Below are 24,164 nucleotides of genomic sequence, written 5' to 3'. Positions count from 1 at the left end.
GAACTATACTTGAAAATGATACAAAATAACAAAACGAAAGTAGACAGACCTGAACAACGAACTTACATACAACGTGAAGAACGAAATGAACAGGAACAGACTACATAAATGAACAAACCGTAAACAGTCCCGTATGGTGCAAACATCGACACAGACACAGGAGACAATCACCCACAACGAACACTGTGACAACGCCTACCTAAATATGACTCTTAATTAGAGGAACGCCAAACACCTGCCTCTAATTAAGAGCCATACCAGGCAACCCTAAACCAACATAGAAACAGACAACATAGAATGCCCACCCAAACTCACGTCCTGACCAACTAACACACAAAACTAAACAGAAAACAGGTCAGGAACGTGACAGCGCTAGGCATGTTGTGTAAATCAAATGATCCAAACCCCCCCAAAAGCTAGTTTGAGTCCAGGTTATATGGTAACAAAATAGGAAAAATGCCAAGGGGGTGAATACTTTCGCAAGCCACTGTACATGCCAGCAGCACAGCACTTTACAAGAACTGAGCACATGTTAAATTGTTCGGTACAAGGCACTGTGAAAACTGCACGTCAGATGTTAAGCATGTCATAAATATTGACATTAGACAATGTTGAACATACTGTATGTACATTTTCTCAAGGACTCCTCTTCAACAGTGGTGTAAAGTACTTAAGTATAAATACTTTAAAGTACTACTTAAGTCGTTTTTTGGGGGTTTCTGTACTTTACTATTTATATTTTTGAGTACTTTTACTTTTACTTCACTACATTCCTTAAAAAAATATTGTACTTTTTACTCCATACATTTTCCTTGACACCCGAAAGTACTTGTTTCATTGTGAATGCTGAGCAGGACAGGAAAATGGTCCAATTCACACAATTATCAACAGAACATGCCTGGTCATCCCTACTGCCCGGATCTGGCAGACTCACTAAACACACATGCTTTGTTTGTAAATTATGTCTGAGTGTGCCCCTGGCTAACTATAAATAAATAAAAAATAAGAAAATGGTGCCGTCTGGTTGGCTTAATATAAGGAATTTGAAATGATTTATACTTTTACTTTTGATACTTAAGTATATTTTAAACCAAATACTTTTAGACTTTTACTCAAGTAGAATTTTACTAGGTAACTTTTACCTTAATAGAAAATGACTCAAGTAAAGGTATCTTTACTTTTACTCATGTATGACAATTGGGTAATTTTTCCACCACTGCTCTTCAGTGACCAGAAAGCACATGTTTTCAATCTCTGTACTAACTCAGTACTCTGTATTCAATTTCTGTTCTGACACTGTGTATCCTCCTTTTGATTCATCCATCCATCTATACACTGCATCACAGCACATACAGTACAGTACATCTCTACCTCCAGGTGTGTTACTTTCTCCCTGAGAGCAGTGTTCTATCTCCCATTCCCTGCAACCTGAAGACACATCAGACATCAGTCTAATGTTAATAGCTAGACTGACCCCAGCAAGTCTATAGATATGACTTTATTTCACGCCAATTACAATCACTTATTTTCCTAGAATTTGCGATTTTTTACTATCCAGCAGCCTTTAGTGTTCCCAGTCACACTGCCTCCCCTTTCGCTCCCATAGAGAGGAGATGGACTTTGGCTTGACATGAAGCAGCACGACAGGCTGAAGGGCTTCGGCAAGGAGCACCCAATGGTGGCGGTCTTTCCCCCGCTGCAAAGCACCACGCCTTCAGCAGGCTTTTACTCTGGACCCGAGCAATGTGGGTATGGCCTGGCACCCCCACTGAGGAAGAGGAGCCAGAGAAGGTCCTACAGCAGCCCAAGGAGGGAGAGGCTGGGGAGGGGGCTTGGCAGGGCTTGGTAGAGAAGCTGGAGGAGGAGGGGGGAGGCTTGGATCTGATAAGAGACGATGGACCAGGACTGGGACCATAGGAAGAAGCAAACCCCAAAGATTTAGAGCTCCTGCCCCCCTGTCTGAGACAGCGTCCATGCAGAACGTTGAGGAATGCCCTCTTGAACTCCTGGCTGAAGCAGGGATAGATAATCGGGTTGATACAGCTGTTGAGGTAGCCCAGCCAGAAGGTGATCTTAAAGATGGTGTCAGGTGGCCTGTACGATGGGAATATGGAGCCTGTGGAAAGAACAGACAGAAAGCACACACACACACACAGATCTGTCACTTAAACACATACAGTAGTTCACAATGTCTATATGAATCATTGATCATTGGCATGTTCTATCGGACATTCTCTGTATGTATTGATACCAACAATAAGATGAGCAGAGATAGCTCACACATTAACGCACACCATTTCACTATAGTTCCAATTGCAGACATACTGATGTTCACTGTGTACTTAACACTTTGTAAGTTATCTTTCTAGGTTAGACTTTTGTAAAGCCAACATACCTGGATTTGTCTCTAAATGTCTTAAACATTCAACTCTTTAATTCCTGTCTGAGAAGCTCAGGGGCATCAGCTCAGAGTCGGCATGAAATATTGTGCCGTTTATAGTGAAATGCTAAACTTCAGTAATGCTTTGCTGCCTTGGAAAGATGAAGGGTGATTGTGGGCGCCTGCTTACTGAGCACAAAATCATACCCTTTATGTTTCTTGTCCATAATGGTTTAGGAATCAAATAATGAATAGTGATTTTGTTCATTTCATTTCTTCCCTGAAGTATAACCCAACGCTGGCATTTCATTTGCTCTGCTTCTCCATGGCAGTAATTTAATTCCTGATGTACTTTAAAAGAAAACAGACATGTATAGCGAGCATTCAACAGGGGTAACCAAGGTCGTAGACTCCATTGTTATGCATACAATAAATCACAAATAAATCAATAAACTATTCTAATATTGGACTGGTGTATAAATGCATTCTAAAGTAGGATAAGAAATGCACAGTATGGATGCATTCAGATACACCTCCCCGGACCAAAGGAGGAGGATTCAGAAGCATGAGTGTTTTAGGCCATCAGCAGGCCTTCTACTAATCTGCTAATCTACAGTAGGTGAGTTCAACCCCAATCTCCATATCATCTTGAATTACAGATCTCTCCAATCCCTAATCAAGGATATTAAAGTCTGTGAAGCCATTATACTGCATCTCATTAATCACATTCTGTGGGGGTATTAACGACGTGGATGACAGCTTTGAGGCAATGTTGGTTTTGACTGTAGGCAACATGTATTGTCATATGGTCATATATACTGTAGCCCCTCTTAATCTTCCTATCATTCATATTTTTGCCATCGGTCAAGATATTATAGAATGCAACATTTGTGCCCTGTCATATCTTTCAAATCACTGAACTATTGTTATAAGTGACTCATCCCATGGCCATGCTAACAAGAGCGATTTTGAAGCTGAATTTGTATAATAGAGGGTTGCTTTTGCTTACGGCTCTTAATACTGTTTTTGGTGCGCTGTGGCAGAACTAAAACAAGGGAAAAGCAGAAAATAGGCCCTGTGGCTTATTCCCCCTCTTTCAGTCTCCATCAATACATTCATTTCCATTCAATTTTGTCACAGCGCTTTTCCATTGAGAGGGAGATTTACATTTTAAAGTTCAATTGAGTTGAGTGGAGGGGTTTATTTTCCTGCGATTTGGAAGGGAAGCTTTCCCTGACTAGAAAACGACACAGTGTGAGGCAATCACTCTCTATCCAGTAATGTGGTATTATATGCTGCTATGGGAAATCAGTTAGAGGGATTATTTTTGTGCGAAAAATGCAAATTCATTCAGTGATGCTATTCCCTCTGATATTGTTATTTGACAGTTGATTAGACAGACATCTAGTCATATTAATGACTCTTTTTAATTTCCAAACAATTCAAAACAAAAGGCATGCAGCAGCACATACATATCATAGAGAGCAAGGAAAGGCATTGTGGGATACCCACCAATGGGCATAACCAGGAAGAAGGGCAGCCAGCAGAGAACGAAGCAGCCAACCACGATGCCCAGTGTCTTGGCTGCCTTCTTCTCCCGGGAAAATTTCAGCAGGCGCATAAGGGCGAAGGTGGTGCGTCTCCGCCTAATGGTGCCCTTTTCTCCCTCCTCCTCTTGGCCCTCTGGCACAGCAGGGGCATTTCCCCGATGGATCCTCAGTGTCACTCCCTCTCCTTCCGTGACCATCCCCCCCTCACTCTTCCTGCCCTCCCTCAGGTCCCGGGACTTCTGCTTGGCCACCACATACACCCTGCAGTACATGGCCAGAATGACGGCCAGTGGCACATAGAACGACCCCAGGGCAGAGAAAATAGCATAACCCGGTTCCTCTGTGATCCGGCACTCAGTCTCGTCCTCTGGGTCGGGCTCCTTCCAGCCGAAGAGCGGACCCACGGATATGGCTGCCGAGAGGCCCCAGAGAGCTGTCAATGCGACCAGGCCGCGCCGCCCAGTGGCCATGGCCGGGTAGCGCAGCGGGTAGCTGACGGCAAGGTAGCGGTCCACAGAGATGACACACAGGCTGAGGATAGAGGCAGTGCAGCAGAGAACATCCAAGGCAGCCCAAGCACTGCAGAACGGCCGGCCAAACACCCAGCGCCCCAGGACCTCCGAAGTGGCAGAGAAGGGCAGTACGGTGGAGCTCAGGAGCAGGTCAGCTGCTGCCAGGTTGGCGATGAAGTAGTGTGTGACAGAGCGCAGGTGGCGGTGGCACACCACAGACAGAATGACCAGGATGTTACCCAGAACCCCGAAGATGACAAACACTCCCAGCACCAGACCCAGGGTCACAGCCTTAGTGTTATCCATATCAGCGTAGGAAGAGGAGCTGCAGTTGGGACAGTTCTCTGACACAGGGAAAGTTATGTTCTCACCCGAGGGAACGATTTTTGCTTTGTTTATGGTTAATTCATTAGTCGAATGTTTTTGGGATTGACTGCAATGTTCTGTTAAATCAGAAGTCAGCTTTGCAAACTTCAGCTCAGGAGTTGGGAGTCCACCATTTGTATCTCCCCTTCGTGTGACTCAAGACTGCAAAAGTTGCTACCTCATCAATCCCAGATCTTTGGAGGCAGGAGCCCTTGCCAATGCGTGCACAAATCACATGTCCTTGGCAGAGACATAAAAAAATACTGACAGGTCAGGATAGTAAATCTTCAGCACTGCCACTGATTGTTGTGCCATTTGTCTGTGGAGGTTGGCTGCAGGGCTTTCTGGGTGATAACAAGATCCAATATGTTTATGCTGTCTCTTCCTCCATGGGACTGAGATGGCATGGTAGAAACTTTCTGGAGGGATGATTTTATTAAGCAAAAGTCCCACTAAAAACACAGGAAAAAGAGAGCAGTTAATAAAAAAAATACATCCTCCCTTTTTCACGGAATGGCAGAAACTAAGGTGGGATTCAATCAGAATCGGCATCAGACTGCATTCACGGTAAACACTGCAAATGTCAGCTCAATCGGAAATTACATTTAAATGTCAAGCGCAGTATAATGCAGAACTTCCTTGGTCTGGAATGAATCTAGGCCTAAATGTACCCACTGGACACAAACTGGTTGAGTCAAATGTAATTTTTCACCGTATTGTGATGTGGAATCTATGTGGAAAATACGTCACAATATGTTGACAAGTTACGTTGGAACAAGGTTGATTCAACCAGTTCATGCCCAGTGAATAGTCGCTGTTGCAAATAAGACTGAATAAGATTGAGACTGAGTAAGCTAGGTTTACAACCATATGCCAGGCATCCATCACATACAAGGATATAAAAAGGTTTTATAGTAATCCTAAATAAAACCACAAGACAGCAAAAAACAACAATAACATGATGGGTGTGCTGTAAAAATGCATTAGAGTGCCAAATATCTTCTTCCCTGAGAGAGAGGTGCTCTGTAAAGATTTCTTCACTTCACACATCATTAAATACCACCAGAGGTCCCGCTTCAATAAACACACCATTTTCGATTTCCTTTTCATCAAAATAACATTACTGAATCTGTCTGTCGATTTGACTCCTGATGCATAACACCATCTACTTCAAACACCAGCTCCACTGACACAGAATCATTGGTAGTCAAAACGTAAGTTATGAGGGAAACCATCAAAGCATAGAGGTAAAAAATAAAAAATAAAACAAAAGCTAATTTTCACCTGGGTCATAAATCAGGCAGCAACATGTGCTAACTCTGTAATGGGCAGTGTGTGAGTACGTTATAATATTGTAGATATATTGTGGGTTCTATCAATTTAATTGTTTGCATAATTCCTAATACTCCTTATTTTGATTTATATTTTTTATTTTTTGACCATCCCTATGTTGATTGGAGTAAACAAACAGACAATAACTCTACTGCTACTTACAGCTATTTTCACTCACATGTACGGTGCATGTAGTTCAGTAATTATACATACATTGAGTGTACCAAACATTAGGAACACCTGGTCATTCCATGACATAGACTGACCAGGTGAATCCAGGTGAAAGTTATGATCCCTTATTGATGTTACCTGTTAAATCCACTTCAATCAGTGTAGATGAAGAGGAGGCGACAGGTTAAAGAAGGATTTTTAAGCCTTGAGACAATTGAGACATGGGTTGTGTATGTGTGCCATTCAGAGGGTGAATGGGCAAGACAAAATATTTAAGTGCCTTTGAACGGGATATGGTAGTAGGTGCCAGGAACACCGGTTTGAGTGTGTCAAGAGCAGCATCTCTACAGAATGCTTTCAACACTTTGTAGTACCCAACAAATTGAGGCTGTTCTGAGGGCAAAAGGTGGTGCAACTCAATATAAGGAAGGTGTTCCTAATGTTTTGTACACTCAGTGTATATTCCTAATTTCCTCGTTCTGCAAGTGCTGTATTTTCACCCATAGTGGCCAATCCAGCATTCATTGTGATCTCCCTCCAATGCCCACAATTAACCCATCTTTCCCAGTATAATGCCATTTTTCTATTTCCTTTTGCAATACATCTTGACACAAGCATTAACTCAGCAGTCAGATGACAGGCTAGGGATCGAACTGGAGTGATCATTTCACTCAACACCAATATGGGTGTACATGTTGGTGATTTTGCATGTCATTGGATGAAATAAATGTTGGTGGAGCAGGACAAGGGCTAGTGATAGAGCTATCTCAACGCAGCAGAATCTCTGTACTGGTCACTTGGTCCAGCAGGATCAAAGACAATAACAGATAAGGGTTATTAGGCTGAATTCAGTCATGTGGAATAAGTAGTGTAATTTATCTTTGAGCTGTTGGACTTTTGTTTAGATGCCCAGAGAGTATGATATGAGACAAGATACACACACATTTAAGGGTATTTTTTATTCGGTGCATGGGAAATTTAAGCGCAAAAGTCCTTTTTATGTGCATTACGTCATCCCACACAGCCTTTTATCAAGTAAATCTAATGGAAACACATCTCAGGTCGGAAAACGCGCATATTGTTTTCATGCAAATGTTTTAATATTTGCATGAACATCTGTTGCTAATTGGATAGAAACCTAGCTAGTCTCAGAGAAATAAGGTTTCACACAGTCAAATGTAACAAATAACTATTTTTTATATAAAGAACTATATATATAATATATATATGAGATCTGTATGTAACATTTAAATGTGACATTTTTGTCATTTAGCAGATGCTCTTATCCAGAACGACTTAATTAGTGCATTCATCTTAAGATAGCTAGGTGAGGCAACCAGATATCACAGTCAAATATACAGTATACAAACATTCCGTTCAAGCTAAACAATGGATATACACTGAGTGTACAAAACTTTAGGAACAACTTCCTAATATTGAGTTGCACCCCCGTTTGCCCTCAGAACAGCCTCAATTCGTTGGGGCATGGACTCGACAAGGTGCTGAAAGCGTTCCACAGGGATGCTGGCCCATGTTGACTCCAATGCTTCCCACAGTTGTGTCAAGTTGACTGGATGTCCTTTGGGTGGTGGTGGTGGACCATTCTTGATACACATGGGAAACTGCTGAGCGTGAAGAACCCAGCAGCATTGCAGTTCTTGACACACTCAAACTGTTGCGCCTGGCATCTTCTACCATACCCTGTCCAAAAGGCACTTCAATCTTTTCTCTTCTTATTTAAGCTGTCTCCTCCCCTTCATCTACAATGATTGAAGTGGATTCACAAGTAACATCAATCATAGCTTTCACCTGGTCAGTCTATGTCATGGAAAGAGCAGGTGTTCCTAATGTTTTGTACACTCAGTGTATAGCATTTTGCAAAAAGACTAATTTTAATACACACTTAAAATCTATGAATGAAAAACCTGAAAACAGTAATACTTTACACACACATGAACATACACATAAGCAATACTTTCTGGTGAAAAAAACACATGTGAAAAATTGTGGGATATAGCCTTTTAGAATTAAACTCTTAATTTGTTATTGTGCTCTCAAAGGGGTTGAAAACTTAACATTCTCCCAGGACAAGTAGAACAAGCCTATCCGTGAACATAGCAGTCAACCTGGACTATTGTGTTTTGTGTTTACAGGAACAATTACATTTTTTTTTTTACTCTTATACCACCAAAGCTTTCTTGTAGCCTAATGTCCTCATAGTTGACTGGTTGTTTTGTAGAATAATTAGGTTCTTATTTTGGTGCTAAATTGTAATTTATTGTTTGATTGATAGATTGAGTGATTCATTTTATGTTTTGAGGAGCAACAATTTCAATGTCACAAAAAATAGACATATAGGAGGAGTTTAAACAGGAATCCCAATTCGGATATTTTTTCCACCAATTGGTCTTTTCACATCAGATCTTTTTCAGAGCTGATCTGATTGGTATTAGAATAAGGCTGCGTGTCTAAATGCAGCCTATGTGATGTGCTCAAGGCAAGATTCTGATTGCTTATAGCCTACTAATGCAATTTATGTCGGCACAAAATGCCCATCTTATATCATTTTGAAAGGTTTCTGATTGGTAGTGAAATGGTGCAGAAAATGTGATGCAAATGACCGAGGGCAGACTATGCATTCGAATTATAGTCTACAGTTCTCATACATTTTCTCTCAAACTGTTTAAATAAAACAAAAATTAAAAGTATGACTTATTTCAATAATGTATAGGCCAGCCATTGTATTTACAGGTTTGGCCTAGGTACAGGAAATGTAGTTAGAAATAACAGAGTTGACAAACATTCCCACCAGTTCGTTTAGAATAATAAATTCAAGAACAATATTTCATCAAATCATGGAAATACGGGTATGGCTTACCTTGTTATCCCTAAATGCCTTCCAAACGTAGCGTTATTCGACAGTACAAGTATGCTCAAAGTATAAATAAAGTATACTGAAAGTATAGATATTTTTCGTATGGACTGGTATAACTATTCAGACGGTATTTATGACTTATGCCCAGACGCGCACACCCCCTGTAGCGCACTGAGGAATCGGTCTGCTGCGGTCCTCAGTCAGAGAAATGCAGCCGCTAGAGACGCGCATCACCTAATATTCAACACTGAGACACCACCACCCCTCCTTTCTTTCTCACTCCTACATCTGCCTTTTACATTTCATCATCTACAGTCAGTGGCATATGTCGGCTGTAGTCTGATATTTTTCCCAGTGAGATGCACTGCACATGTATCCGTTTTGGTTAAACGGTTGAGGGGTCTAGATAAACATAAATGGTAGACAGAATGGGTATGGGTAGCTATTCTGATCCTGTTGTAAACTTTCACCCAAGGCATAATAAATTACTTTATCCAAGAATGTATTGACTGAATAACCCAAACAGACAGACAACCCTCCTTCAGAAAGTGTGTGTTTAAGGTTGCTATGTGGCAGGGAGAATACATGTATACATTTGAGACATGATCTGACAAATGGCACTGACTCATGAAAATTGAGAGAAAAAATGTTTGATAATGTGACAATTTATAATTTCTCATTTCATATCTTATTTCATTTCTTGAAGCAGGATCAGCAAAATGGCATTGTCCTCTACTGTACCACTGTGTCTTTGAAGGCAATTCACTATGAGGTGCAAGCCTCTGAATTGAATGACCGTGTTTGTGTGTATAACCCCTTATAAGATGGATAAAGTCAACTATTGGCATTATTGTCCTGGAGAGAAGTTGATAAACAAAAGCGGAACTGATTTTCTCTCTCCCCCAAGGGGTCAATATTACCCTGTCTGAACCAATATAATTATTGGTTGGGTTGGAGAAATGTACATGTGTGAAATTATTTGAATGTTCTTATGATTTTGGAATTTAGCAGGACTTTCTCTGTTTGACTGTGGACATATTATATGGCATAACCGGCCATAGGAATGATCTAGTAAAATAAGAAAAGAGAACATGATGATGTCACACACAACTTTGTCATCTACAGATGAAGTTTGTTTCAAGTTGCAAAGTTTGAGACCTGGTCAAGACCCCAATTGTTTACATAACCCATGTGAGTCACCATATATTAGGAGAAAAGCTCTGTGAATCTCTGATCATTATACAGAAGGAGTTTCTCTCTCTTAATTTAGCTCTCCTGGATAGAGGTCATGCTGAGGTTCAGGGCTTGCTGTCTATACCTCCTACCCCCATCTCCACCGAAGGCAATGTGAAGGCAAATCAGCTTTAATTATTCAGGGAGAATGCTCTGTGTTCCTTGTTCTACATGAAGCAGTATACTAAAATGTTTGTGTGTGGTTAAAAGGATACAATGCTGAGGCATTACAAAACTGGTATTTCTTTTATGCATGCTTGAATGGCTTGAATTTACTTAATGTATTGGTTTTTAGCTGAGCAGAAGGAATACAAACATGTTCACCCTGTTATTTCTGTATCACCACATGTCCATAATCATTCTGCCACTTGTGTGCCTCTACTGATAAACATTTATTTCCTGGCATTTATTTTTATTTTCCATTTATGTATTCATACATTTTTTGTGAAATGACAGCAACCTTTTAGATTCAATTATTTTAAATTTAAGGTTCTAAAATGAAATTGGCCAGAGAGCAAGAGAGAGAGTGAGAGAACAGGGTAATGAAAAGCAATAATAGAAGTGTAATTTGGCCCACCACTGTGCTGTTTGTCTTATGGATGCTGAGACAGATGCTGTGCTGAGAATATTAAAAGCACAGTCTCCTTTTCCCACAGGTTAGTGTAGTTAACCTTAGCCTTGAACTCCAAACTGAGCCGACATATGTGGCTACTGTAACAATTAGGCACATAATGAAGGACGATAATTGTTGGCCAATCCATCTATTTTATATAACAGACTGTTTGACTCACTGGAGAAGGCCTTGGAAATGTCTACCTAGATTCAATCAGAATCAAAGCCCCAGGAGAAGCCTCTGGTGGTAGAGTCATCTCAGCAGGCATTGATTACCCGTTGCTACTGCTAAACTGGAGGCAGTCTCTCACAACTGAGGTTTCCTAACATAGCACAACTTCAGACATTTTAGGCTGATTACATTTGGTTAAAACTGAATCCCCATTGCCAGGGGAATGCAGACAGCCTCTTCTCTTATTGTCGATCAGTGGAGGGAAATACAATTTCCTCTTATCAGCTCCAGGTGGATAAATGTTAAATTATTCATAGTGGGGTAAAGGCTGGGTGCTGGGAGATTAGTGTGTCTAATTGTTCCACAGTTACTGCTAAAATCCAGGAAGAAGTCTGGGTATGCACAGGTACTGTGAATGCATCTAATAGGAAACAGAGACATGATGACTTTCATAAACCAAAGACAAAAAAAACTCATAAAAGTATTCTGAATCTTCTATCTCAAAGTATGGAATATGTTGACTCATCATGGCCTGAGGGTTGTGGTGTGGTGAGATGCCAGGAAAGGAAAATATAATAATAAGAAAAAGTAAAATATCACTTCTGTTTTGCTATCCTCCTGAGCATCTTGGAAGCAATTTGTAATTTAATTTGCATTCACCTTATTCATTCTGCCATCAGCATCTAGTCTTGTCAGACAATGCATCTCCTTCCTCACTAATTGACGTACTCACTATGTCAACCACTCATTCTAGCGCTCACACAAACGCGCATGCTCAGTTAAACCCTATATTTTTCTAAGCACTTACTTCACAGCAAGTCATTTAAAAACCACTCAGAAGCATCACTCATTGTCTGCAACATCAAAAAAGCTTAAATCACACCTCATTCCATGCAGCCATCTCAATACTGAACCAGTAGCAGTCACAAGTTCAGCTTCTCGTCATCTGACAAACATGTCAAAAGGAGTAGTAGGTTATAGAGTTTGGTATAAGGGTTTTTGGCATGGATGAGAGTCTAGGAGGCCAGACCCTTATTCTTTACATAATGTTGCCGCTACCATCTCTTATGACCCCCAAAAATTCTGGAATTACTCACCACGACTGGCAGAATACTTATTTTCCTTTAACGAGTCTGACGAGCCCGACGCGAACAATATACTGCTTTCTCGGGAACAGGCCCATATCCCCGTGATTTGCATGAAGAGGAGACGGAGAAAAAGGGGCCAGAGGGCGGGCTGCCTTCTGAGAATTCGTAGGCGATCGAATAAACCCCCACTTCCTTCCATTCTGCTAGCAAACGTGCAATCTCTGGAGAATAAAATAGATGACCTACACGTAAGATTAAACTACCAATGGGACATTCAAAATTGTAATATTTTATGCTTCACGGAGTTGTGGCTGAACGACGACACCATCAACATACAGCTGGCTGGTTATACGCTGCACCCGCAGGATAGAACAGCGGTAAGACAAGGGGCTGGCGTCCTATGTATTTTTGTAAATAACAGCTGGTGCACGATATCTAAGGAAGTCTCAAGCTATTGCTCGCCTGAGGTAGAGTATCTCATGATAAGCTGTAGACCACACTATCTACCTAGAGCGTTTTCATATGTATTTTTCATAGCTGTTTACATACCACCACAGTCAGAGGCTGGCACTAAGACAGCTGTATTTCCTCATAAGCAAACAAGAAAACGCTCGCCCAGAGGTGGCGCTCCTAGTAGCCGGGGACATTAATGCAGGGAAATTTAAATCCGTTTTAGCAAATTTCTATCAGCATGTTAAATGTGCAACCAGAGGAAAAAAACTCTGGACCACCTTTACTCCACACACAGAGACGCATACAAAGCTCTCCCTCGCCCTCCATTTGGCAAATCTGACCATAATTCTATCCTCCTGATTCCTGCTTACAAGCAAAAATTAAGGCAGGATGAACCAGTGACTAGATCAATAAAAAAGTGGTCAGATTAAGCAGATGCTAAGCTACAGGACTGTTTTGCTAGCACAGACTGGAAAATGTTCCAGGATTCCTCCGATGGCATTGAGGAGTACACCATATCAGTCATTGGCTTCATCAATAAGTGCATCGATGATGTCATTCCCACAATGACCGTACGTACATACCCCAACCAGAAGCCACGAATTACAGGCAACATCCGTGCTGAGCTAAAGGCTCTAGAGCTGCCTCTTTCAAGGAGCGGGACTCTAACCAGGAAGCTTATAAGAAATCCCGCTACGCTCTTCGATGAACCATCAAACAGGCAAAGCATCAATACAGGACTAAGATCGAATCGTACTAAATCAAATCAAATCATCAGCTAATATCTCAAAGTGCTCTACAGAAACCCAACAACTGAGACATAAACTGAACAAGTTCCACAGACATGTGACTAACAGAAATGGAATGTGTCCATGAACAAAGGGGGGGGTCAAAATCAAAAGTAACAGTCAGTATCTGGTGTGGCCACCAGCTGCATTAAGTACTGCAGTGCATCTCCTCCTCATGGACTGCACCAGATTTGCCAGTTGCTGTGAGATGTTACCCCACTCTTCTACCAAGGCACCTGCAAGTTCCCAGACTTTTCTGGGGGGAATGGCCCTACCCTCCAATCCAACAGGTCCCAGACGTGCTCAATGGGATTGAGATCCGGGATTTATGCTGTCATGATAGAACACTGACATTCCTGTCTTGCAGGAAATCAGCAGTATGGCTGGTGGCATTGTCATTCTAGAGGGTCATGTCAGGATGAGCCTGCAGAAAGGGTACCACATGAGGGAGGAGGATGTCTTCCCTGTAACGCACAGCATTGAGATTGCCTGCAATGACAACAAGCTCAGTCCGATGATGCTGTGACACACCGCCCCAGACCATGACGGACCTTCCACCTCCAAAACGATCCTGCTCCAGAGCACAGGCCTCAGTGTAACGCTCATTCCTTCTACGATAAACGCAAATCTGACCATCACCCCTGGTGAGACAAAACCTTGACTCGTCAGTGAAGAGCACCTCTTGCCAGTCCTGTCTGGTCCAGCGACGGTGGGTTTGTGCCCATAGGCGACATTGTTGCCGGTGATGTCTGGTGAGGACCTGCCTTACATCAGGCCTACAAGCCCTCAGTCCAGCCTCTCTCAGCCTATTGCAGACAGTCTGAGCACTGATGGAGGGATTGTGCGTTCCTGGTGTAACTCGGGCAGTTGTTGCCATCCTGTACCTGTCCCCCTGGTGTGATGTTCGGATGTACTGATCCTGTGCAGGTGTTGTTACACGTGGTCTGCCACTGCGAGGACGATCAGCTGTCTGTACTGTCTCCCTGTAGCTCTGTCTTCGGCGTCTCACAGTATGGACATTGCAATTTATTTCCCTGGCCACATCTGCAGTCCTCATGCCTCCTTGCAGCATGCCTAAGGCATGTTCACGCAGATGAGCAGGGACCCAGGGCATATTTATTTTGGTATTTTTCAGAATCAGTAGAAAGGTCTCTTTAGTGTCCTAAATTTTCATAACTGTGACCTTAATTGCCTACCGTCTGTAATCTGTTAGTGTCTTAAACCTGTTATGGCTGCAGGGGGCGTATTGAAAAACTGGAAAATATGTGCAAATTTTCAAACGGCCTCTTAATCAATTTTTGCTCTTACAATATGCATATTATTATTACTATTGGATAGAAAACAGTCTCTAGTTTCTAAAACCGTTTTAATTATTTCTCTAAGTGGAACAGAACAATTTTTACAGCCCATTTCCTATCCGGAAGTGAGATTTCCAAAATCGATGTCGCTTTTCAAGCCCTTGTCTATAAAAGGGCATATCACTTAGGACTGTAGAAACACGTTATACGCCTTCCTCTGGGTGTCATGCGGAAGTGAGAGAAGAAATCACTTGATTATCTCGGTCAGGGATTGTATACAACCTCTTGGAGTGAGAAGTGCGCACTTTATTTTTTTTGGAAGGCGAGAAGTTGGATCTGGAGTAGCCTCCTGGAAAACCGTCGTTATAGGTGAATATGATCTCTGGCTTCGATTTTATTTGATACATGTCACAATATCATCCTAAAGTATGTTTTTTCAATATACTTTAATTATATTATTGAAATGTATTCTGGACTTTAGACGTGATGCGACGCAAGAATTTTTTCAAGATGGAGAGGTTAGCGTCGCACTGCCAGTGTGCTTGCTAATTCAAGAGGGAAATCGTTCGTTCTGGATCGAAATAAAGACGTTTCTGAACAAAGGACCCCTTGGAGAACATTCTGATGGAAGATCAACAAAGATAAGGACCCAATTTGGGATGCTTTTTCATATATCTGTCGAACTGTGCTATGCTACCGTTTGACTAGAATCAATGCTGCTGTGTGCTAGCTATTGTAGTAAGCTAATATAACGATATATTGTGTTTTCGCTGTAAAACACTTCAAAAATCGGAAATATTGGCTGTATTCACCAGATATTTGTCTTTCATTAGCTATCCACCATATATTGTTCTGAAATGTTTTATGATGTGTAATTAGTAGTTGACGTTGGTGTCTGTATTTTCTCTGGCTACTCCCGTGCGATTTCTGACTGTAGCTATGATGGTAGCAGTAATGTAAAACTGATTTATAGCTAAAATATGCACATTTTTTGAACAAAACATAGATTTATTGTGTAACATGTTATAGGACTGTCATCTGAGGTAGTTTTTTCTAGGTTATTTAGGTTGGTTCTAGGTTAGTTAGGTTGGCTTGTGCATTCTACTTGCATCCTACTTGTGCTGTGAAAAATGTCTGTCCTCCTTTTTTATTTGGTGGTGAGCTAACAAATATATGTGGTGTTTTCTCTGTAAAACATTTAAAAAATCGGACATGTTGGCTGGATTGACAAGATGTTTATCTTTCAAATGCTGTATTGGACTTGTTAATGTGTGAAAGTTAAATATTTTAAAAAAATAGATTTTGAATTTCGCGCCCTGCACTTGAGCTGGATGTTGTCATAGGTGTACCGGCGTCGGGATGACGTCGGGCTGCAGCCATAACAGGTGCATGTTCATTATTTGTAAATGATTCATTGAACAAGCTTGGGAAACAGTGTTCAAACCCTTTGCAATGAAGATCTGTTAAGTTATTTGGATCTTTACGAATTATCTTTGAAAGGCAGGGTCTTGAAAAGGGACGTTTCTTTTTTTAATCCGTTTATTTGCATTGCCCCCCCCCCGTTCTTTTACACTGCTGCTACTCTCTGTTGTTCTCATCTATGCTCAGTCACTTTAATAAGTACCTACATGTACATATTACCTCAACTGGTGCCCCCGCACTTAGGCTCTGTACCGGTACCGCCCTGTATACAGTGGCTTGCGAAAGTATTCACCCCCCTTGGCATTTTTCCTATTTTGTTGCCTTACATCCTGGGGTTAAAATAGATTTTTGGAGGGGTTTGTATATTGATTTACACAACATGCCTACCACTTTGAAGATGTAAAATATTTTTTATTGTAAAACAAACAAGAAATAAGACAAAAAAACAGAAAACTGAGAAGGCATAACTATTCACCCCCCCCCCCCCCCAAAGTCAATACTTTGTAGAGCCACCTTTGCAGCAATTACAGTTGCAAGTCTCTTAGGGAATATCTCTACATGCTTGGCACATCTAGCCACTGGGATTTTTGCCCATTCTTCAAGGCAAAACTGCACAGCTGCTTCAAGTTGAAGGCAGCTCCTTCAAGTTGGATGGGTTCCGCTGGTGTACACCAATCTTTAAGTCATACCACAGATTCTCAATTGGATTGAGGTTTGGGCTTTGACTAGGCCATTCCAAGACATTTATACAGTTGAAGTCGGAAGTTTACATACACTAGGTTGGAGTTATTGAAACTCATTTTTCAACCACTCCACAAATTTCTTGTTAACAAACTATTGTTTTGGCAAGTCGGTTAGGACATCTACTTTGTGCATGACACAAGTAATTTTTACCAACAATTGTTTGCAGACAGAATATTTCCCTTATAATTCAGTTTATCACAATTCCAGTGGGTCAGAAGTTTACATACACTAAGTTGACTGTGCCTTTAAACAGCTTGGAGAAGTCCATAAAATGCTGTCATGGCTTTAGAAGCTCCTGATATGTTAATTGACATAATTTGAGACACTTGGAGGTGTACCTGTGGATTTCTTTCAAAGCCTGCCTTCAAACTCAGTGCCTCTTTGCTTGACATCATGGGAAAATCAAAAGAAATCAGCCAAGACCTCAGAAAAAAAATGTAGACCTCTACAAGTCTGGTTCATCCTTGGGAGCAATTTCCAAACACCTGAATGTACCACGTTCATCTGTACAAACAATAGTACGCAAGTATAAACACCATGGGACCACGCATCCGTCATACCGCTTAGGAAGGAGACGCGTTCTGTCTCCTAGAGATGAACGTACTTCGGTGCGAAAAGTGCAAATCAATCCCAGAACAACAGCAAAGGACCTTGTGAAGATGCTGGAGGCAACAGGTACAATAGTATCTATATCCACAGTAAAACGAGTCCTATATCGACATAACCTGAAAGACCGCTCAGCAAGGATGAAGCCACTGCTCCAAAACCACCATAAAAAAGCTAGACTACGGTTTGCAACTGCACACAGGGACAAAGATCGTACTTTTTAGAGGAATTTCCTCTGGTCTGATGAAACAAAAATAGAACTGTTTGGCCATAATGACCATTGTTATGTTTGGAGGAAAAAGGGGGAGGCTTGCAAGCCGAAGAACACCTTCCCAATCGTGAAGCACGGGGGTGGCAGCATCATGTTGTGGGGGTGCTTTGCTGCAGGAGGGACTGGTGCACTTCACAAAATAGATGGCATCATGATGAAGGGAAAATTAGGTGGATATACTGAAGCAACATCCCAAGACATCAGTCAGGAATTTAAAGCTTGGTCGCAAATGGGTCTTCCAAATGGACAATGACCCCAATCATACTTCCAAAGTTGTGGCAAAATGGCTTAACTTCTTGCGGATCATTGGGACGCTAGCGTCCCACCTCGACAACATACGGTGAAATTGTAGAGTGCCAAATTCAAATTTCAGATATCGTAATATTAAACATTCATGAAAATACAAGTGTCAATCATCATTTTAAAGCTTAACTTCTTGTTAATCCAGCTGCTTTGTCAGATTTCAAAAAGGCTTTACGGCGAAAGCACACCATGCAGTTATCTGTGGATGGCGCCCCGCACACAAAATATTACATACATTTTCCAAGCAAGCAGAGGCATCACGAAAGTCAGAAATAGCGATAGAATACATCACTTACCTTTGAAGATCTTCATCTGGTTGCAAGCACAAGGGTCCCAGCTACATAACAAATGGTCCTTTTGTTTGATAAAGTCCTTCTTTATATCCCAAAAATGTAAGTTTCATTTGCACGCTTGACTCAGTTATCCACTGTTTTCCCTCGTTCAAAATGCATACAAACGAATCCCGTAAGTTACCAATAAACTTCTTCCAATCATATCAAACAACGTTCCTAATCAATCCTCAGGTACCCTAATATGTAAAGAAACGATAAAATGTAAGACGGAGAATACCGGAGACCATTACCGGAGATAAATAACGAAGTGCACGCCCTCACTGGGACGTGCAACAAACACCACAGCCAAAATGCGAGCCACTTAGAAAAACTACAAATTCTAGCAATTTTTTCAAAAAACAAGCCTGAATCTCTTTTTAACGACTGTTGACATCTAGTGGAAGCCCTAGGAACTGCAATCTGGGAGGTCTTAATTTTGTATTCCCATTCCTAGCCATTGAAATCAGTGGTGAGCTAGGAAAAAAAAAATTCTGGATGGATTGTCCTCGGGTTTTCGCCTGCCATATCAGTTCTGTTATACTCAGACATTATTTTAACAGTTTTGGAAACTTTAGAGTGTTTTCTATCCAATACTACCAATTATATCCTAGCTTCTGGGCCTGAGTGACAGGCAGTTTACTTTGGGCACCTCATTCATCCAAACTTCCAAATACTGCCCCCTAGCCCGAATAAGTTAAGGACAACAAAGTCAAGGTATTGGAGTGGCCATCACAAAGCCCTGACCTCAATCCTATAGAAAATGTGTGGGCTGAACTGAAAAAGCGTGTGCGAGCAAGGAAGCCTACAAACCTGACACAGTTACACCAGCTTGGTAAGGAGGAACGGGCCAAAATTCACCCAACTTATTGTGGAAGGTTCCCCAGAAACGTTTGACCCAAGTTAAACAATTTAAAAGGCAATGCTACCAAATACTATGTGCATGTAAACTTCTCACCCACTGGGAATGTGATGAAAGAAATAAAAGCTGAAATAAATTCTTCTTACATTCTTAAAATAAAGTGGTGATCCTAACTGACCTAAAACAGGGAATCTTTACTAGGATTAAATGTCAAGAATTGTGAAAAACTGCGTTTAAATGTATTTTGCTGAGGTGCACGTAAACTTCCGACTTCAACTGTATGTTTCCCCTTAAACCACTCGAGTGTTGATTTAGCAGTATGCTTAGGGTCATTGTCCTGCTGGAAGGTGAACCTCTGTCCCAGCCTCAAATCTCTGGAAGACTGAAATAGGTTTCGCTCAAGAATGTCCCTTTATTTAGCGCCATCCATCATTCCTTCAAATCTGACCAGTTTCCCAGTCCCTGCCGATGAAAAACATCCCCACAGCATGATGCTTTCACCACCATGCTTTACTGTGGGGATGGCATTCTCAGGGTGATGGGAGGTGTTGGGTTTGCGCCAGACATAGCATTTTCCTTGATGGCCAAAAAGCTACATTTTACACTCTGACCAGAGTACCTTCTTTCATATGTTTGGGGAGTCTCCCACATTCCTTTGGGCGAACACCAAACGTGTTTGCTTATTTTCTTCTTTAAGCAATGGCTTTTTCTGGCCACTCTTCCGTAAAGCCCAGCTCTGTGGAGTGTACGGCTTAAAGTCGTCCTATGGACAGATACTGCAATCTCGGCTGTGGAGCTTTGCAGCTCATTCAGGGTTATCTTTGGTCTCTTTGTTGGCTCTCTGATTAATGCCTTCCTTGCCTGGTCTTTGAGTTTTGGTGGGCGGCCCTCTCTTGGCAGGTTTGTTGTGGTGCCATATTCTTAAAAATTTTTTATAATGGATTTAATGGTGTTCAAAGTTTCTGATATTTTTTTATAACCCAACCCTGATCTGTTCTCCACAACTTTGTCCCTGACCTGTTTGGAGAGCTCCTTGGTCTTCATAGTGTCGCTTGCTTGGTGGTGTTGCGGACTCTGGGGCCTTTCAGAACAGGTGTAAATATATATAAACTGAGATCATGTGACAGATCATGTGACACTTGCACACAGGTGGACTTTATTGAACTAATTATGTGACTTATGAAAGTAATTGGTTGCACCAGATCTTTATTTAGGGGCTTCATAGCAAAGGGGGTGAATACATATGCACCCGCCACTTTTCTGTTTTAATTATATATATATTTTTTAACAAATAACCTTTTTCATTTCACTTCACCAATTTGGACTATTTTGTGTATGTCCATTACATGAAATCCAAATAAAAATCAATTTAAAGTACAGGTTGTAATGCAACAAAACAGGAAAAACGCCAAGGGGGTGAATACTTTTGCAAGGCACTGTATTGTCTCGCTATTGTTATTTTACTGCTTACTTGTTACTTTTATTTCTTAATCTTATCTGATTTTTTAAAAACTGCATTGTTGGTTAGGGACTCGTAAGTAAGCATTTCACTGTAAGGTTGGTTTGATATCAGTAGCTGGCCCACTGGGAAGGTCAGCCCCCAGTTGTGAACCGTGGTTGTGCTAAGCCTGCTGGCAGGGCCAACCCCCGGCTGTAAGCCAAAGTTGTGCTGGCTTGGCACCAGTCATGGACCAAGGTTTCACTGACCCAACATTGTGCCTGGACGGTGGCTGAATGGATCACCATGAACAACAATACACACTGTTTGTTTGTCAGAAATTCAAAGGTGTGTCTAAGAATGCAATTTAAATAATATGAGGGTGGTTGATGAAGTAATTCAGGCTTGTGGCTAATGAAGATTGGATGCTGGCGAGCAAATTGGCATGGCCACGGCACTATGTCCATATATGGAGTTCCTTGCCGATTGGCCGTGTTCCAATATGGATGTCTGGGCCCATATACAGTGAGGGAAAAAAGTATTTGATCCCCTGCTGATTTTGTACGTTTGCCCACTGACAAAGAAATGATCAGTCTATAATTTTAATGGTAGGTTTATTTGAACAGTGAGAGACAGAATATCAACAAAAAAATCCAGAAAAACGCATGTCAAATATGTTATGAATTGATTTGCATTTTAATGAGGGAAATAAGTATTTGACCCCTCTGCAAAACATGACTTAGTACTTGGTGGAAAAACCCTTGTTGACAATCACAGAGGTCAGACGTTTCTTGTAGTTGGCCACCAGGTTTGCACACATCTCAGGAGGGATTTTGTCCCACTCCTCTTTGCAGATCTTCTTCAAGTCATTAATGTTTCGAGGCTGACGTTTGGCAACTCGAACCTTCAGCTCCCTCCACAGATTTTTTATGGGATTAAGGTCTGGAGACTGGCTAGGCCACTCCGGGACCTTAATGTGCTTCTTCTTGAGCCACTCCTTTGTTGCCTTGGCCGTGTGTTTTGGGTCATTGTCATGCTGGAGTAACCATCCACGACCCATTTTCAATACCCTGGCTGAGGGAAGGAGGTTTTCACCCAAGATTTGACGGTACATGGCCCCGTCCATCGTCCCTTTGATGCGGTGAAGTTGTCCTGTCCCCTAAGCAGAAAAACACCCCCAAAGCATAATGTTTCCATCTCCATGTTTGACGGTGGGGATGGTGTTCTTGGGGTCATAGGCAGCATTCCTCCTCTTCCAAACACGGCAAGTTGAGTTGATGCCAAAGAACTCCATTTTGGTCTCATCTGACCACAACACGTTCACCCAGTTGTCCTCTGAATCATTCAGATGTTCATTGGCAAACTTCAGACGGGCATGTATATGTGCTTTCTTGAGCAGGGGGACCTTGCGGACGCTGCAGGATTTCAGTCCTTCACGGCGTAGTGTGTTACCAATTGTTTTCTTGATGACTATGGTCCCAGCTGCCTTGAGATCATTGACAATATCCTCCTGTGTAGTTCTGGGCTGATTCCTCACCGTTCTCATGATCATTGCAACTCCACGAGGTGAGATCTTGCATCGAGCCCCAGGCTGAGGGAGATTGACAGTTCTTTTGTGTTTCTTCCATTTGCGAATAATCGCAGAAACTGTTGTCACCTTCTCACCAAGCTGCTTGGCGATGGTCTTGTAGCCCATTCCAGCCTTGTGTAGGTCTACAATCTTGTCCCTGACATCCTTGGAGAGCTCTTTGGTCTTGGCCATGGTGGAGAGTTTGGAATCTGATTGATTGATTGCTTCTGTGGACAGGTATCTTTTATACAGGTAAGAAACTGAGATTAGGAGCACTCCCTTTAAGAGTGTGCTCCTAATCTCAGCTCGTTACCTGTATGAAAGACACCTGGGAGCCAGAAATCTTTCTGATTGAGAGGGGGTCAAATACTTATTTCCCTCATTAAAATGCAAATCAATTTATAACATTTTTGATATGCGTTTTTCTGGATATTTTTGTTGTTATTCTGTCTCTCACTGTTCAAATAAACCTACCATTAAAATTATAGACTGATCATTTCTTTGTCAGTGGGCAAACGTACAAAATCAGCAGGGGATCAAATACTTTTTTCCCTCACTGTATGGAGTTTCTGATCTAAGGCTGCATTCCAATATGGAAGAACAAGCCCATATATGGATGTTGCTGTTGCGGATTAGGTGTTTTATCTGAAAGTCAAGAGCCAATTTATGCTTGATCTGAAAATCTGGTCAGAGTATGGATGGTGTAATGCAATTGCGGAGCGTCCGGAGGCACGCAGAGGCCAAATTAAGCTCCATACCGCATCGCCGTGCGCCTCTCAAATTTTGTAACAATACAGAGGGCTCCGTATAGGTCCGCATTGACATGATTGGTTGACAGTAGGTGAGTGCGGGAGGTCCTGTATAAACACAAACTTACTTCCTTGACAACTTCCTTCACAACAGCTATATCACCGTAAATGCTGCACGGCCAGTGCAGACGTCTGATTGCCCATGCAGCACCTTTAAAGCGCTCCACCCAAAACTGCGCTATAAACTATACTTCACGAGTCCAGTTTCTCGCCATCTGACGAATATGTCGGAAGGGGTAGTAGTTGAGAGTTTGTTATGAGGGTTTTGGCATGGATGGTAGTCGGGGAGGCCAGCCCAGAGTTGTGGATCGGGGTTGGTAGCTGGCCTCCTGGCAGAGTCAGCCCCAAGTCGTGAACTGTGGCTGTGCTGAGCCTGCTGGCAGGGCCAACCCCCGGCCATAGGCTGAGGTTGTGCCTGTCCCCTGCTGGCAGGAGTTGCCCTTGGTAGTGAACCAAGGTTGAGCTGGTCCCTCCAAAAGGAACTGAAGGGACACTTATTAAGCATTCTGTGCCTTCTGCTTGGTGACAGGAGTGAGCATTGGTGTGGGACCCGTCTAGGTTCAGGGAAGAGTGCAGGGGCAGGAATGGTTGGTGCGTCGGACTAGTAAGAGAAGGTGGAAGTTGGTACACGCTGTGGGGAAATGAGGTGGAAACAGGGTGTGGTTTCGCTGAGGGCCTGACTAGAGTTTGTGGATGTCTGACAAGTGATAGGTTTGAGCAGATGTAGAAGTATTTGCTTTGATGGCATTGGGAAAGCCATTGTGTTTGGAACCAGTGCCTGGTAATGGGGAGGTATCGCTGTGATGAACAGACTCTCAAGGGCACGATAGTGGAAGTGGTGCAGCCAGCGGCAATTTTGGCATGTAAATCTTGGTGGGGCAAACAAAACATTTTTTTTAATGCATGCCAGTAAAGCTACTACACAACACTAAACAATACATTAATTACACTATAACGGTGACAAACGGTGCCCACAAACT

The 24,164-nt window shown here is 42.1% G+C and overlaps 1 protein-coding gene across 1 annotated transcript; it reads right to left on the bottom strand.

Annotated features, from left to right (window-relative positions):
* Positions 1-374: 374 nt before the first annotated feature.
* LOC139551856 (alpha-1A adrenergic receptor-like) lies at positions 375-18,488 on the bottom strand. The gene is made up of 3 exons (XM_071363211.1): positions 18,473-18,488; positions 3,893-4,963; positions 375-2,116 (listed from the first exon to the last, which is right to left on the bottom strand). Exons 1-3 carry the CDS (start codon positions 18,486-18,488, stop codon positions 1,578-1,580), a joined length of 1,626 nt encoding a protein of 541 aa, XP_071219312.1. The 3' UTR covers positions 375-1,577.
* Positions 18,489-24,164: the final 5,676 nt, after the last annotated feature.

The sequence above is a fragment of the Salvelinus alpinus genome, chromosome 24 (assembly GCF_045679555.1).
Source record: "Salvelinus alpinus chromosome 24, SLU_Salpinus.1, whole genome shotgun sequence".
NCBI lineage: Eukaryota > Metazoa > Chordata > Actinopteri > Salmoniformes > Salmonidae > Salvelinus > Salvelinus alpinus.
The sequence above is the reverse complement of the archived record's forward strand: the minus strand, read 5'-3'. Positions and strand labels throughout refer to the sequence as shown.